The following is a 13825-nucleotide window of genomic DNA, read 5'->3' on the forward strand; positions in this document are numbered from 1 at the left end:
ACGGAAGTGCCTCCTCGGTGGAGCGGATTTCCCCGTCGACGGTTCAACTCACCTAAAAAAAGGCACACTTAGTCGGCCCAAGTATTCACACATCTTTTTTTCGTGTGTGATGAGAAACTCCATCCACCGCGGTATTACTCCACTCTGGGACCAGTTGGGCGTCGCTGGCTCGTTGACCCTCTTACCAATACGCACTCCGGTATTTGCTATCGCACAGCGCAATTTCCAATATGATCGGAATTTCAGCTAATGACCGCAAGCAGTGTGTGGCGATTAGATGGCCGGTGCATTTGTTCCATTCGCTGTGCACAGATGTTCGTGATCACGATAGTTCTTGTAGTTTTCAGTGCACCACCATATTCTACTTTTGAAGTCACATAGGTCGCTGCTATGCGAAATCCAAAAGCGCAAAGCGGTGATATTTGTTACTGGATTGTGCAGACCGCCATACTGGAGTTCACGACTACGTTTTGCGGATCAGAATGTCCAGGACAACAACGGATCGAAATCATATTTGTTGAATGTCCACTGGCGGCCGGTCGTTTGCACAACTATCTCGATGTGTATGTAGTTATAATCTTCTCAGCTTATTGGAGCCTCTCGCAACTTTTAGGGTATCAGTGATTGAAATTGTCTTGAATTGGGTATACTGGGGTCAACCGTTTTTCGGACCAGAAACAAGGTGCCCTTACAGAATCGTTGTTTGAACCCTTTCAAGAGTGTCATTGCCGCTGTAGTCCTCTCTGGATCACACGATGTAAACTCCGATGTCAATATTTTGCTAACCAACTAGCTTGATACTAATTCACGGTGTGATATTATTACCTCACCTAGCTTTTTTCCTAATCCGGTGATAATTTCGAAATTCGAGGGTTTCTCTGTTTTCCGATAGATGCCTTGAATGGCGTTGTTTAGTTTCCTAATCAAATCTACTGCACTAACTCTCTCTAGTTGTGAATTTGGTGTCTTTCTATCTTCCTCATACTTTTCATCTCCCTCAGCTTTTAACTTTTGACTTCGCGATCTCTCCTGTCTTCACCCGAGTCACCTGGCTCTCTCTCACATTTCGTGCCTCTAACGAGTTGTCTGACAGCTTCCTGTCAAGCCGGGACATTTCGTTTGCGTTCCGCACCTGCTTAGGAAGTTTAGGGTATAAATTCTTCTCTGACATTGATCAAAGCCTTTGGATAATACCTCACAAGCGCTTCTGTTCAGGGAATTACTACCGCCCAACCTGTGAAAACGAGTCTCATGTGGTTCATCAGCACAAGCCCTTGGGTTAGATTGTCGGCTCTCTCACCTATCATTCAAAAGCGACTAAACCCAACGCCTTGCATTCATAGCTTCACTTTGCAACATCTGTATTTTTCAATAGTAGTAATAACTCAGCTCAGCACGTTTTATCGTTTTTCACCCCCAATTTCCCCCTCTCTTTATTGAGACCCATTCTGACTCTTATTTCATCGGCTTTTCTACACCAGTCGACTTCTGTAATCATTGTAGTTACTTGTATCCATTCATTTCCACTCATTTCTGTCTGTCTCGCATCTTCTTGTGTTATTGTTCTGCCGAATGGGATAGTATACATCCGTTGTTTACTGTTTGTCTTTTGGAAATTTGTACTTCGAATGATGCTCCAACTTTTTTTGGCGACATAACTGATGTTCCTTCTGGAGATGTAGTGCGATTTGTCCCTTAATGGGTAACAGATCTTAAGACAATCTTTGATGCCTTCAATTAGGCTCGATTACCTCCTGAAATACCGCTTACGTAACACCAGCATGCACTCATATGCAAGAACACAACGTAAAGACTACGTACTTCGGCTTGCCTTCAAAACACTTCAGTTTGGAAAGAAACAAACAATCAGTCAATTTGTCAGCCATAAACCCGTGTTCCATAGGTGCATTGGTTCCAGCTGCTACAGTTTGGAACACCGGAAACTGGGAGAGTTCGGGAGCTAAGGCCAACCCTTGGACGTGATGGCATGTTCAGTTAGTTCGGGGATTGATTGGTTACGCATTGAAGATGATAACTTTGATACATGAGCGTCACTGACTGCGTGATCGGGCCACTTCTGTCAGACCACCAGCGTTCTCCGTCATTCTTCAAGTTCCCGATTATCTGGCATCTGAGGGATCTGCGTGTACCATCACAATCGCTAGTATGGCCCTTCCGACAGCAATAAGATCTGATCTCGACGTTATCCAGTATTCATTTAGTGGTGTCAGATGGCCTGGACGAACAGTTCTGAAACCTGAGAGCATTGCTTCTTCAAATTGCCTCCATTCAACCTACAAGCAATCTTCGTCATCAGCATGACTTACGTTCCCAGTAGCTTTCTACCCAGATGAGCTCGATACTCTCCAGCTACTGAAACTTGTCGAAGTTGATGAACGGAGCCGCTCTCTTTGGCACACGTAGTGCTGACGGAAAGTGAAGTAATAACCGGGCCCGCACTGTGGCATGATCAGAGTAAAGTTGTGGATGCCAGAAGGAATGACAGTCCTTAACTGATGCTCTCCATCGGCAACTGTTATCCACATAGTCCATTTGTGCCCACGACTGTCTTGTGGTAGCTGCCTCCAAGCAACTCGATGTGTTGAAAGTTCGTACTGGCCAGAAGCAGACAATGATCTGCACACAACTAAAGAAGTTGTGCCCCATTATCCGTACGCTCAGCATCAACTCCAAATCGATCACCTTATTGTGCTTCTTCCGGACTTGGTTGTCCAACCTGGGCATTTGTATCACCCTCCAACATTACTATATCTGTCCCTCTTACCGACCAAAGCAGTGGTGACAAATCTTGATAAAACTCGTCCTCAGTCTCAGAACTGCAATCTCTTGGAGCCTATGCCGATACGACAAATAAACACTGTTTCCAGCATCGACCTGCATTGATCTTAATTTAGTCAGACAACCGCACAGTGCAAAGGGGGCTGTTTACTGGGATCCAATCCAGTAAGGCACTTTTAGCCTTGGGATGAGTGCAACTCCCACACCATAGATACCACGAGCTATTACTTCAGGATCACTGGATACTCGAAGAGTGAAATGTGGAACATCCGAGCTCGTCCCAAGCGGCTGGAGGTGCACGACTGAAGTGGGGTCTTTTGTGCGTGTTTCGGGGACAACATTCATAGACAGATATGAAAGCAAGGTTTCAGCAAGAGAGGCCTGTTGTCCATTTTGACACGGATTACGGACATTAAAGGCTGTAACGTGGATCGGATCCTTCGACAACGGTGAGTTATTATTTTGGCTCACTTTCCTGGGCGAAGGTTTAGACACGGAATAATGGCGGATATGTTGATCCCACCGTGTCATTCGATGGGTGGGGAGAGATTGTGAGAAAAGGTCGATGAACTAAGAGCTACAAGGGCAAATGATCCTTCTCGGTTGTTCAGGTCAAAGAAGTAGTTTGTATTGAGGCACCCCAACCTGAGCCTTTGACTCGAAATTCTAATCCACAAGGCGGAGTGAGTAGATGTAGGGTTTTGTTCGGGGGTCCTGCCCATAGACTCTGACTTAATAGTCTCACCCACTTGGCTGTAGGGGACCAGCCTGTTCCGAGGATGCAGGGAGTAAGGCAGTACTGGCTCACTTTCAATGTAGCTGCGCTCAGCAGGTGTCTTTTAAGCAGCGCCGGACTCTTTGGATTCAAAAGTATTTTAACCAGCGTTCACTGTCAAACGTTGAGCGATCGGAGTATGCAGATTTTCGCGCTGACCTTTCCACACCCGTCCGTTCTTTGAGAAAGACAGCATCGCTGCTTCCACAAATATGGGCATACCGGTCGCCTTGGGAAAGCGCCTTACTGCCTTCACACTTTTATCGCAGAGGACAGTATGACTTTACCTCCAGACCGCCTCGACTACGATTACTCGCATTACGGAGGCTCATTCTTCTCCGTCGGCTTTCTGGCATGGTTGAACCTTAAGAAACTGAGTTCCATAAGTGTTTTCGCACCTAGTATAGGTCGCAGGATCATTGCAGAATAGAAGCCCGATAACCACGACAAGCTGACAACCTTGTCTGGACCTTTAGAGACGAACGTTTAGGATCAATCTGTGCATGATTTGCCGTCCACCGTTGAGCTTTTTCTCACTCCATCAAGTCCATGGCGTTTTTCTCAGGTAATTCTCCACTCTTTACTTATTCCTGTCTTGTGTAATACGAACTTTGTCCAAAAATTCACCAGCACTAACAAATAAGGAAAATCTCTTGTCTTTTACAAGGTCTTCTTCCTCAGTCACGTTTATCCTCATCACAAAAAGTATCGGTCGCATAAACTCCGGCGACTTCATCCTTCTCTCGTTTCCATTACGTATTGCTCGTAAATGTTGCTGTGCCAGAAATTGCGTGTTACTGGCAAGGCTGACCACCTATCTGGTTCATCCTCTGGGAGTCCACCTTGCAAAAACTGCTGGCTCTGATTTCTGGTAACATATTTCCACTGTTTCTCCTGATTCCACAGCAGACAGGGGAGGCTTGGAATCTTTGCCCAGTTTTGCCTTCATTTCAACCGTTTGTCTTGCTCTTGGTACATCGGTTCTTCTCAGTCCCTTTCTAACTTCATCCCTTTTGTACCAAAATTGTGCTCGGGTATTCTTTCACCCATGTCTATCCAACAGTGTCGTGCCCTGTTTTCGGAAATTACATGGGTACTGCTCATTTCAATACTTGAATGCTTTTCCAACCCGAGTGTTCTTCGCCCCACTCCAACCACTGAGTTTTCTCGAAACTTCTGGAATCCATCCCGGTCAAATAGTTCGTATGTGGTGCAACTGCCTCTCGAATGACCACCAATATGTACTGCAATACCACTGTTCTACAGATGACCGTTTCTCACGCCCGGTCCTCTGCTATAGGCTCATTTGATGAAACGGAGTTGATCAGCATGTGCATCTTGAAAGCTTTCGATCTAGTGTGACTCGACAGCCAAGCTACCCTGTAGGACCGACGACAACGTTTTATCAAGGAAATTGAGAACGTCCTGATGATCAGGCTTCTACAAGTTCCTCAGATCCACATGATCAACACCGGAGTTCCCCAAGGTTGTGGTCAATCTCGCGCTTTCTGCTGCTCATCCCTCTTTAGTTGTAACCTCGAATTGGCAGTCGATTCAAAGACCCGCAGATGCACCTTATACCAGTTACGGTCATCTGTCTCATTTCAGTTTAGTGGTGACTACGTGTATACTATCCGCATTTTGAATGGAGATGTTGTTACCGTACACAAATCTGGTGGTTCATATACCTTCACAGTCTTCTCATTCCACTTCTAACCACCCTGGACCCTGCAGCCATCCCATAATCTCCGACTTTCTTTTGGTTTATCCTTTTCCAGCAGCCTTTCTTGATTGCCTCTAGTCGGAGACTCCTCCTAGAGACGTTTGGTTTAGGTTTTTTCTTATAGATACTCCATTTTCTGGTCGCCCCTTATCTACAAATCTCGTCTTCGTTTTACCAGGAGTATTGCGTTTCTACATTCAGGCTTCTTTCCATCTATTGGTCAATTTCAATTTCCTTGCTCTCACTGACGACAAGTAATGTGGTTTCCGCCTTTGGGAAGCAGCTGTTCTTCCTCTATTTTGTCTCTTCCACCGCTCCAACTTTTCTTCTGAACAACTCATTCGTCCATGTAACTAGACTGTTTCCGGCTAAATTCATCAGCAGAAATTCCCTCATTATCACAGAAAACTCTTCGTTTTCCACCAGAATCAAACGCTCCCACCCTTTTTTCCGGTTTCGCACAATTCTCAATTATTCAAGATCCAGGTTCACTTCTGACTGCTTCTGTGTTCTACGTCATTTTACTCATTCTTTTTGTATTTTGGATGCGTCTTTTTGCACTTTTGTGATTCTTATGAGGGGTGGGTGGGGATTAATGAATAGTGTGATCGGAACTATTCAGCTAGTCAACCGTTTCTATGCTTGTATTGCCTGTTAGGTCTGTATCAGAAACTTGTTATCAATGCCTTGTTTCCTCCCCGGGAGAATGAGCGAATCTTTAACGGAAAAGTGCCGCTGTGCTTCCGGATCAACTTTATTCTCGATCGCGATTGCGAAGAGATGTTCGTGTTGTAGGAACCATCTCGGATTGTTTTTTTTCTCCAGAGGGGGGGGGGGAAGCAATGTAGTTCCACTTTCCCGATATAAACAGAACAATAGACAGATGTCCTTTCCTGGTTGGTTCTCAGTAGCTTCCCTTCCGCAGGGGATTGATCTCTGCCCCTCTGGGTTCTCGTTGTTCCCTTTATTCCACGGTATAGTCACTGAATTTATTATGCGAGGTTCATTTTATGATTCTTATGCTTCCTCCTGCATTGCGACTGCTCGTTTTCACTCGCCCCTTTTCTGACAGTCCTTGTCCGAAATATTAAGTTCGATGCTCCTCAAAGGTGTTTGTATCACATTGTTTCTCTTATCAGACACCCAATCAACGTTTTTTTACATATGTAAGTTGAAGCCCCTTTGATGCTGAAGGCACTCATTCTCACACTCACTCAGTTTTCTGATCACTTGAGCTCGTTAGTTCTGCTTCGTGATGGCCATGCAACCGTTGTTTTCCAAGCTCTGCACATGTAGAATTAATGCCGCGCTGGATTGAACCAATTACGATAAGAAACAGATGGCTCGGCACTGTGTTAAGAACTAACCAGTTGGAAATGGGAGCGTATGGTGGGCTGTCAGGTGCCAAATTGAAAGTGCAAATGCTTCAGCCGTTAGTTGAATTTGTGCATTTGAACACCGGGAAGCTCCATAAAAGACATGATAGCCCCACTGTGCGCCTAGTAACCAGTCTTGAAAACGGGCGTTTCTCGGCCCCATGTGTAACTCGCGGAAGCAGTCAGCCGTCATAACCGTATGTCACTACCCATTCTTCTAAAAGGGAGGGTAACTGTCGCTCAGTATCTCGGTGGTTTCACAGTCAAGTTGCCTTGCTCTTCGTTGGTATACCAGTATAGATGTCCAAATTATCGCTTTTGGCATATACTGCTATCTTATGGTTACAAAAAGGTTTGAATACGTGATCACTGTGGTACAGCGTATACGGTGCTTATAACGGAGGAATGCAGCTGCATGTCAAGTTGGAATATAATTTGTAATCTCACCAGAATAACTAAACGAACCATCATAGACTTAATAGTGCGCGAAACCAAGCAAGGCAAATGCTCAGGTCATAAGAAAACGTATCTAGCCCATGTAACGACCTCCGGGGACAGTCCATTTTTCCACGTGTTTATGAAGGAATGACTATATATCCTGCTTATGCCAGCGGTCTCCTTGCTTGTACAAGAAATGTAGTACATACTGCCGAGTCGAGCACCCCAATGTTTTCACTATGCTGTAGCCCCTCCGGAGAGGGGAAACCGTCCCTTGAAGATAGGTTAGTAATCATAGTGGGTTGTACCAACACGCAGCAGGTCTTCTGCACAGAAATTCACGTCACTGGGAATAACACCCTTTTGCTTCAGTTGCCTTTTTTCCCACCCCTGGTTGTGCACGCCACATCACCGCCGTGTGTCTCGTTCATGCATAACCCATTTTGTCTTTGTTTCTTTTCATGGATGCATTCAGCTTGAGCATACTTTGGAGAAGGAACAGGTGAATGGTGTTACTTGTGAAAGGCATTCACTGTTTGCTCAGCAACAATCTCAGCCGGAATGTGTTGCAGCACGACCCAGAGTCACTCTATCCTTTCCCGCACCACTCTCACCACGACGATTGGCTACAAAACCAAATAAAAAGTTTTCTTCGGTCAGTCAGTTTGTGTATTCTGCTCCTAGATAATAAACAACAGTTATGGATTAATGTCTGCGAATTCATGTAACAAAACCACTACTGTCTATGCAAACCAATTGGGCTTTTTACCAAATAACCAATGCAAGTGAAATGACCTCGAATCGATACTTTTTTCGCTGCACGAGAGAAACTCATTTGCGTGGGTAACTTCAACGGTTTCTGCTTTCATACTTATGTTTAATTGAATCCTTTTGTACTATACACCGGCGGGATCATCCTCCAACCATTATTTCAGATATGTGGATGAGGTACAGAGTATGAAGTAATATCGTTCTCACTGGTTGGGTGTGCAAATTATTTACAGATACAACAAACTAGTTCAAACTAGTTCCCGGCTAAGATAGAATACTGATTGAAATTTGGTGACAACTCGTGAGCTCCCAAGAGGGGCTATTTTTTTCTTTTTCTAACTCAAATCCGAGGTTCCTTTATGAAAATATGCTCTGAGTAGATCTGATAATGGATGATCAACTGTCAAACGGCGTCGTTTATGTTTATTCAGTTCGCCAGTTTTATTGATTTTGTTTCTTCGACGATATCTCCACTACATTTGACCGAGTACTGTAAGGTAGCATAATACACAGGAGTACCTTTAGACAGATGAGGCCTAAAGGCGAGTTCTTGAAGTTAGACAGCTGAGCGACTTCAGTGCTCGAAGTAATCATTGTCCACTATTGACCTCGTGACTAAAGCCTGTAAAAAAATCGTTCAGCTGTAGCACCCTTCCGGTGCCTAATTGCCATGCCACCCGAAGGTTGCACGAGGGCTGGGATACCGCCAGGTTGCCCAAGCCTAGACAGGGGAAGTCGAGAGGCAGAGGGCGGGTTCGAACCACGGACCTTCCGATCAGTAATTTCGCGCTCTAACCACTTCGGCCGTCTCGCCTGTAAAACTACGCTCTCAGAAATAGGAGGGATCTAGTTACAAGGTTATTTCAATCAAACTTCCCTATAGCGCCGCGAATTCGGAACGGGTTTATCTGCCTTGCACACTTTGCACACTAGTTTGAGGTTAACATGTGACTCAAGTGACCTTCGAACGAATCTTTCGCTTTTGGTGATTTTCGGTCAAATATGTCGTATAATCCTCCCGTAGCGTGTCTCTTTACAATGACTAGCTCTGTTTTGGTCTATGCTGTCTAGTTCCATTTGTGATCAGTGTAGACGAAATCCCGATACTTCTGGACTGGTAGAGCACACCCCCCCACACACACACACACATTTGGCTACACATCTACTGCTTTAAAATTGGCGTGAATTTTAATGAAATACATTCACCGTTACAAGTCGGGTACAAGTCCTTGTACTGCGTCTACTTCTCTGGAGTGATTGTTTGTGGGCAGTCTCCTCGCCACTCGCCGTAAACAACCGTACTTGTACAGCAAAACGGTTTCCTTAAAATTCAATCGGGCTGAAGACATTTCCAAAGTTACATCAGGCAATACCGGCCCTCCACTTCATTGAAACACATCAAAACTATTCTGCTGCCTGCCTGTTTTCGCAATAGCTCATTGGATGCGACTTCTGTTGATACATTTCGTCATGAATCTTGTACAGGTACTAGAGAAAAATTTTCCCGACGTCACTGGCTCCATCATTATCCTGTGAAAACAAGAAAAAATTGGATCATCGAAGAACCATCCACTCCAGTGTACCCACCGTTTTCAACCAGTCTCCTGTCCAGTTTACAAAAGGGTTTTTACCTACGACTGGAAGGCTGCATCGTGGTTGAGGTGGACCGATATCCAAAGTGGCATGAACGAGAGATTCAGCTGAATTCAGTTGAGTCTTCTGTCAAAAAAAACATTTTTTTGCAAATGAGAGTAGTTGTCGAACTCTTTCCTATTTGGATTCAAGTGGACCTTGTGAAAACTCGAGGACTGCACCTACCTGATGAGTCTCAAGAAGGTTGGAACCGGTCGTGGATGGTCAGAGTTTTCAGCAACCTTATGAGTAGCCTGTCACGTCTAGACGACAAGATGTTGCGATGTCTCAAATATAGTCTCAAGCGAAACATGGTGCAGCACATTCATTTGAGGCGAACCATCATGAGAAATTCAGTTGGGTTCAACTGAATCTCTCTGTCGAAACCAAAATGAGAGCACTTGTCGGAATGTCCCTTCCTTTTACCGGACGACCCTTAGCTTGCGGATCCCTAGACTGGTAGTAGGTTTGAGTGGGTTCCTACGTACAATTTTATTCACTGATTTTCACAGTTAATTAGGACCCTTAAAGCATGACAGGCACTGAAGAAATATATCGATTTGCCATTTCCAATCATTCTTCCATTTGATGTTACGGATGAGGTAAACAACTTATCTGCTCCTAGCAGTTATATAACAACACTCAGCTCTTCCTGTTCCTCCCGTCATTCTTATTTTTTTATTCCTGTTTTAATTTTGGTGGCTGAACTTGTGCTCTAGCGGATGTCAGGTTGATGCTGTTTATTTGGAAACCGTGCCAAATTTGTACATGTTAAATTTGAACTGAAAGCTCTGCCCGCAAAGCAAGCAGAGCCTAAGCCTAGTTTCGTTCAACTTTCATGTTTCTATAAAGCGATCAGGCTATCCATCTATAGCTTTGCAGTTTTACAAGATTGCTCCTTCAAACCCCATGCCCCTAACTCCATCGTTCGGTTTTTCAGCGTGAGCTGATGTTTCCAAAGCGAAATTTCTTTTGCATCGCCCTCAAAATCAGTGTGTTACGTAACCATAGGTAGCTAATTAGATGTTATCAATGCTCTCCGTTTGTTTAAGAATGGCAACGATATGTTTTGGATAATATTGAAACTGTTCACAAGGCTTTTCGATTAGTCACCCGTAATTCCGCCTTCGCTGCGTGTTTTGGTGTTCACCTCAGTTTTGTCGTATTGTAATCTAACCAGGAACGTGAATAAATGATCGGCCAATTCCCAATTATTCGTTTGATCATGCCGTTTGGATCGTGTAGCTCTTCCCTAATAGACCTAACAGTACGCTTTGTGATAAGCAGATAACATTCCGTTGTGGTCAGCTGACGTCATCAATCGAATGTGCCGATCATACTTGCAACAATCACTAATGCGCTAACGAATATGGCTGTATACACAAATGAGACGATTCCATTAAGCAACGAAGATCGACTGGTACATTAGTTTTTGCCTGACATCGCGATTGATTATTGAGAAGCAATGACCAAATGTCATGGTGCTACGAACATACATTGTCTGATTGAATCAGTACCCGAACATACAGCCTGTGAAATCTTCATTGTTTGGTCAGGATGTCTATGGACAACACTATCGATATGTTGGCCTAACGGATTCAATGATTAGGATGCGGTAGTGAATACCCAACTGGGTGTCTAGTACGAAATTCCCGCTACTTTAAAAGAAGTTACTGAGGGGTTGGATCTACCAGTGAGAATGGGACACGCTAAATAAACGTCGAAGAAATCCCTACCCTGGAGGCATGAAAGCAGGACCGCTGAAGAGGTAAATTTGACTTCACAAACTGAACAAATTGGCAATATAGAAGTGTTATAAAATGTTATTATATTAGCTGAAATAGTGTGAACTAATGTTATTTAAAAAGACATACAATATGGCTCTTTTGATATTTCAACCCACCGGGTTTAAATTTCCTGTTACTTCGAGTTGATTCCATGAGTTTATGGGACATTGCATGACGTCAGTCATTCATGCGCATTTTGTTTTTACGGGAAATTGAAGAAAATTGGGAAAACAGTCGTTTGCTTTACTTCGCTTTACTTCATCGTTCTGTGGATGTGTTATTTTTCTCTGTTATTATTCTCCAAAACCTTACAGAATCTAAACGTGCCTGGCTTGATTCCGTATCTTGGTCTATATACACATGACCTTACCTACTTGAATTACGCCTCTCCGGATACAAAGCCTCTTCACTCCGCCACCAATGATTCGGTGCCACACTCTGCTTCACAACCAGATATCCGAATTTACAATCAGCCAGAAACTAGTTTAATTGGTTCGTTGGCGAACGAGTTGGATATCCATTCTCCAGGCTCCGACACGAATACATCTCCAATCGAAAAGTCTATCAGTGTCAGTGATGTTTCGGATGAAATTAACGCTCGACGGAGAATAAAGATCCGCATAGAACGGGAGATACATGTGAGTGCCTGTCCGTATTCAATTCCCACACATGCTTCACTGCGCGACAGCTAACAACATGCTTCATGCTTAGAGAGGAGCCAGTAAGGCTTAGAGGGAACCATATATTTGCATGTTTTCACAGCAGCTTGACGTATCATAATTGGTCGAACAAGAAGCTTTTATTTTTCACCTGCGTCTTCTGTGTGGTATGGTCAGTAGTCGAGCCCAGTGACCCTATTTACGAGGAAGGAAAATCAGGAGCACTTAGACTCTAATTCGGTGGTTTCGATTAAACAAGGGTTCGCCTGAAACATAGAGAATCTTACAGGATTATGACAACCATACCTTCAGCCAGTCACTATTAGAACGAACCGTCAACTTTCTGGGAAAGATAGTGATATATGCCAGATCGCTTGCGTTTTTCTCCGAATTGAGAAGCCATTGATTGACTTCTTTTCCCTCTAGTTATTGGAAGATGTATTTTCTTGCATGAGCACAACCGCCTCCAGTATTATCGTTCACTTTTGAAGAGCATGGTCACTAAGAAAAAAGTAAGTACAGCAATATAGTTGATCGTGGCCAGCAATGGATGCATTCTCAGCCTTCCGATTGCTCTGTTCTGCCTCAGGAAAACCTTCAACCTTAGTTTTTCCAGCTAAATACACAGTTTCGTTGGCAAGCCATCAATAAATACGCTGTACAAATTGGACAGGTAATTAATTGCATTCAAGTGCAAACTTGCTACCGCTCACCATGTGTTTAATCTGACATACGAAATAATATTGACGTCACTGGTTGTTTAGGTTTGTGCTTGAGTGTTACATTGTAAACGTAAAACGTTTCTCGCTCGATTGCTAGAGGATTCTGTTAGAATGGGGTATTCACAGCTCGATAAATCGAATCACAAGACCTTTGGCCTCAGAGTATTTTTAATTGGGTGTTGTGCTGAAAATTAAATGTTGTTTTAATAATGATGGAGAAAAATTGGAGCTATTTTTCACGTGTTACCCAGAGGCAATGCAAAAGACATTCGGCTTTGGAAGTCGTCAGCTTACGCTGTAAAGCCGATGGATTGAGTTACGAGCATAGTGTTCGCAGCAGTAATCTTGTAAAACTGGTAAGCTCTATATGGATGGGTAGCCTGGTTGCTTTGCTAGCCAAAACAAACGTGTAAGTTGGACATAATTAGGTTTATATACTGCGTGCTGTTTGAGCGGAGCATTGTAAAGTCGACTAGACCACTGAACTAAACCAGCCTATCAGACTTAGGGTTCACACCGCAGTCAAACAACTAGTTGCAATCGTAATTCGCATGTTAAAAACCACTAGAATAGTTTGTCTTGGCACATTGGTAGGTTATAGATTCTGTTCCCCCGTACATGGATTGATTACCCACAAGAATGGATCCCACTTTTGCAAGCAGCGATCCGCCCACCAGCATACTGTAACTCAACAACCTTTCGTTTATAGTAAGTTGTCTCTAGACGTTTGCGGAGACACCAACGAAGCAACCACTTTGTTCAAAGTGCTCCCAACATTGAGTTTGCCTCTCCAGAATAGGACAGATGTCGAGTACTGTGCGTAACTCCAGTTTGCGTCGAACGTTCGTTCCCCGAGATTACGCATCAGTTTGCTCACAGATGAGATCTGTCCCTAGAAGGTACTTGATGCACTGGTGTTGTCGTCAGTGAGTTTGAATCTTCCAGTACACTTAGCATCGTTGCCCTGATCTACCGTAACGAAGAGACTGAACCTTACCGTGGTGTGACGGTTTGCGCACCTCAGCGATCCATTGAGCTATACTGGAGAGTGTCCCGCGACACTCACAGAGTCTCTCATACCAGGTTGGTCAATGGTTAGAGGTCTGACGAACACAGTCTCCTGGCCCTCCAGGTTGGGGGTTG

General features: G+C 44.1%; 1 protein-coding gene across 1 annotated transcript in view; it reads left to right on the top strand.

Moving 5' to 3' along the window:
• The window catches only part of T265_05088 (hypothetical protein), a gene marked incomplete at both ends in the record, with an annotated part of 54362 nt that overhangs the window by 26705 nt on the left and 13832 nt on the right, over positions 1-13825 (top strand). Inside the window, one exon of the mRNA XM_009170005.1 lies at positions 11616-11939. Within this exon, the coding sequence (XP_009168269.1) occupies positions 11616-11939 (324 nt within the window). The remainder of the gene's footprint in view (positions 1-11615; positions 11940-13825) is intronic.

The sequence above is a fragment of the Opisthorchis viverrini genome, assembly GCF_000715545.1.
Source record: "Opisthorchis viverrini unplaced genomic scaffold opera_v5_92, whole genome shotgun sequence".
NCBI lineage: Eukaryota > Metazoa > Platyhelminthes > Trematoda > Opisthorchiida > Opisthorchiidae > Opisthorchis > Opisthorchis viverrini.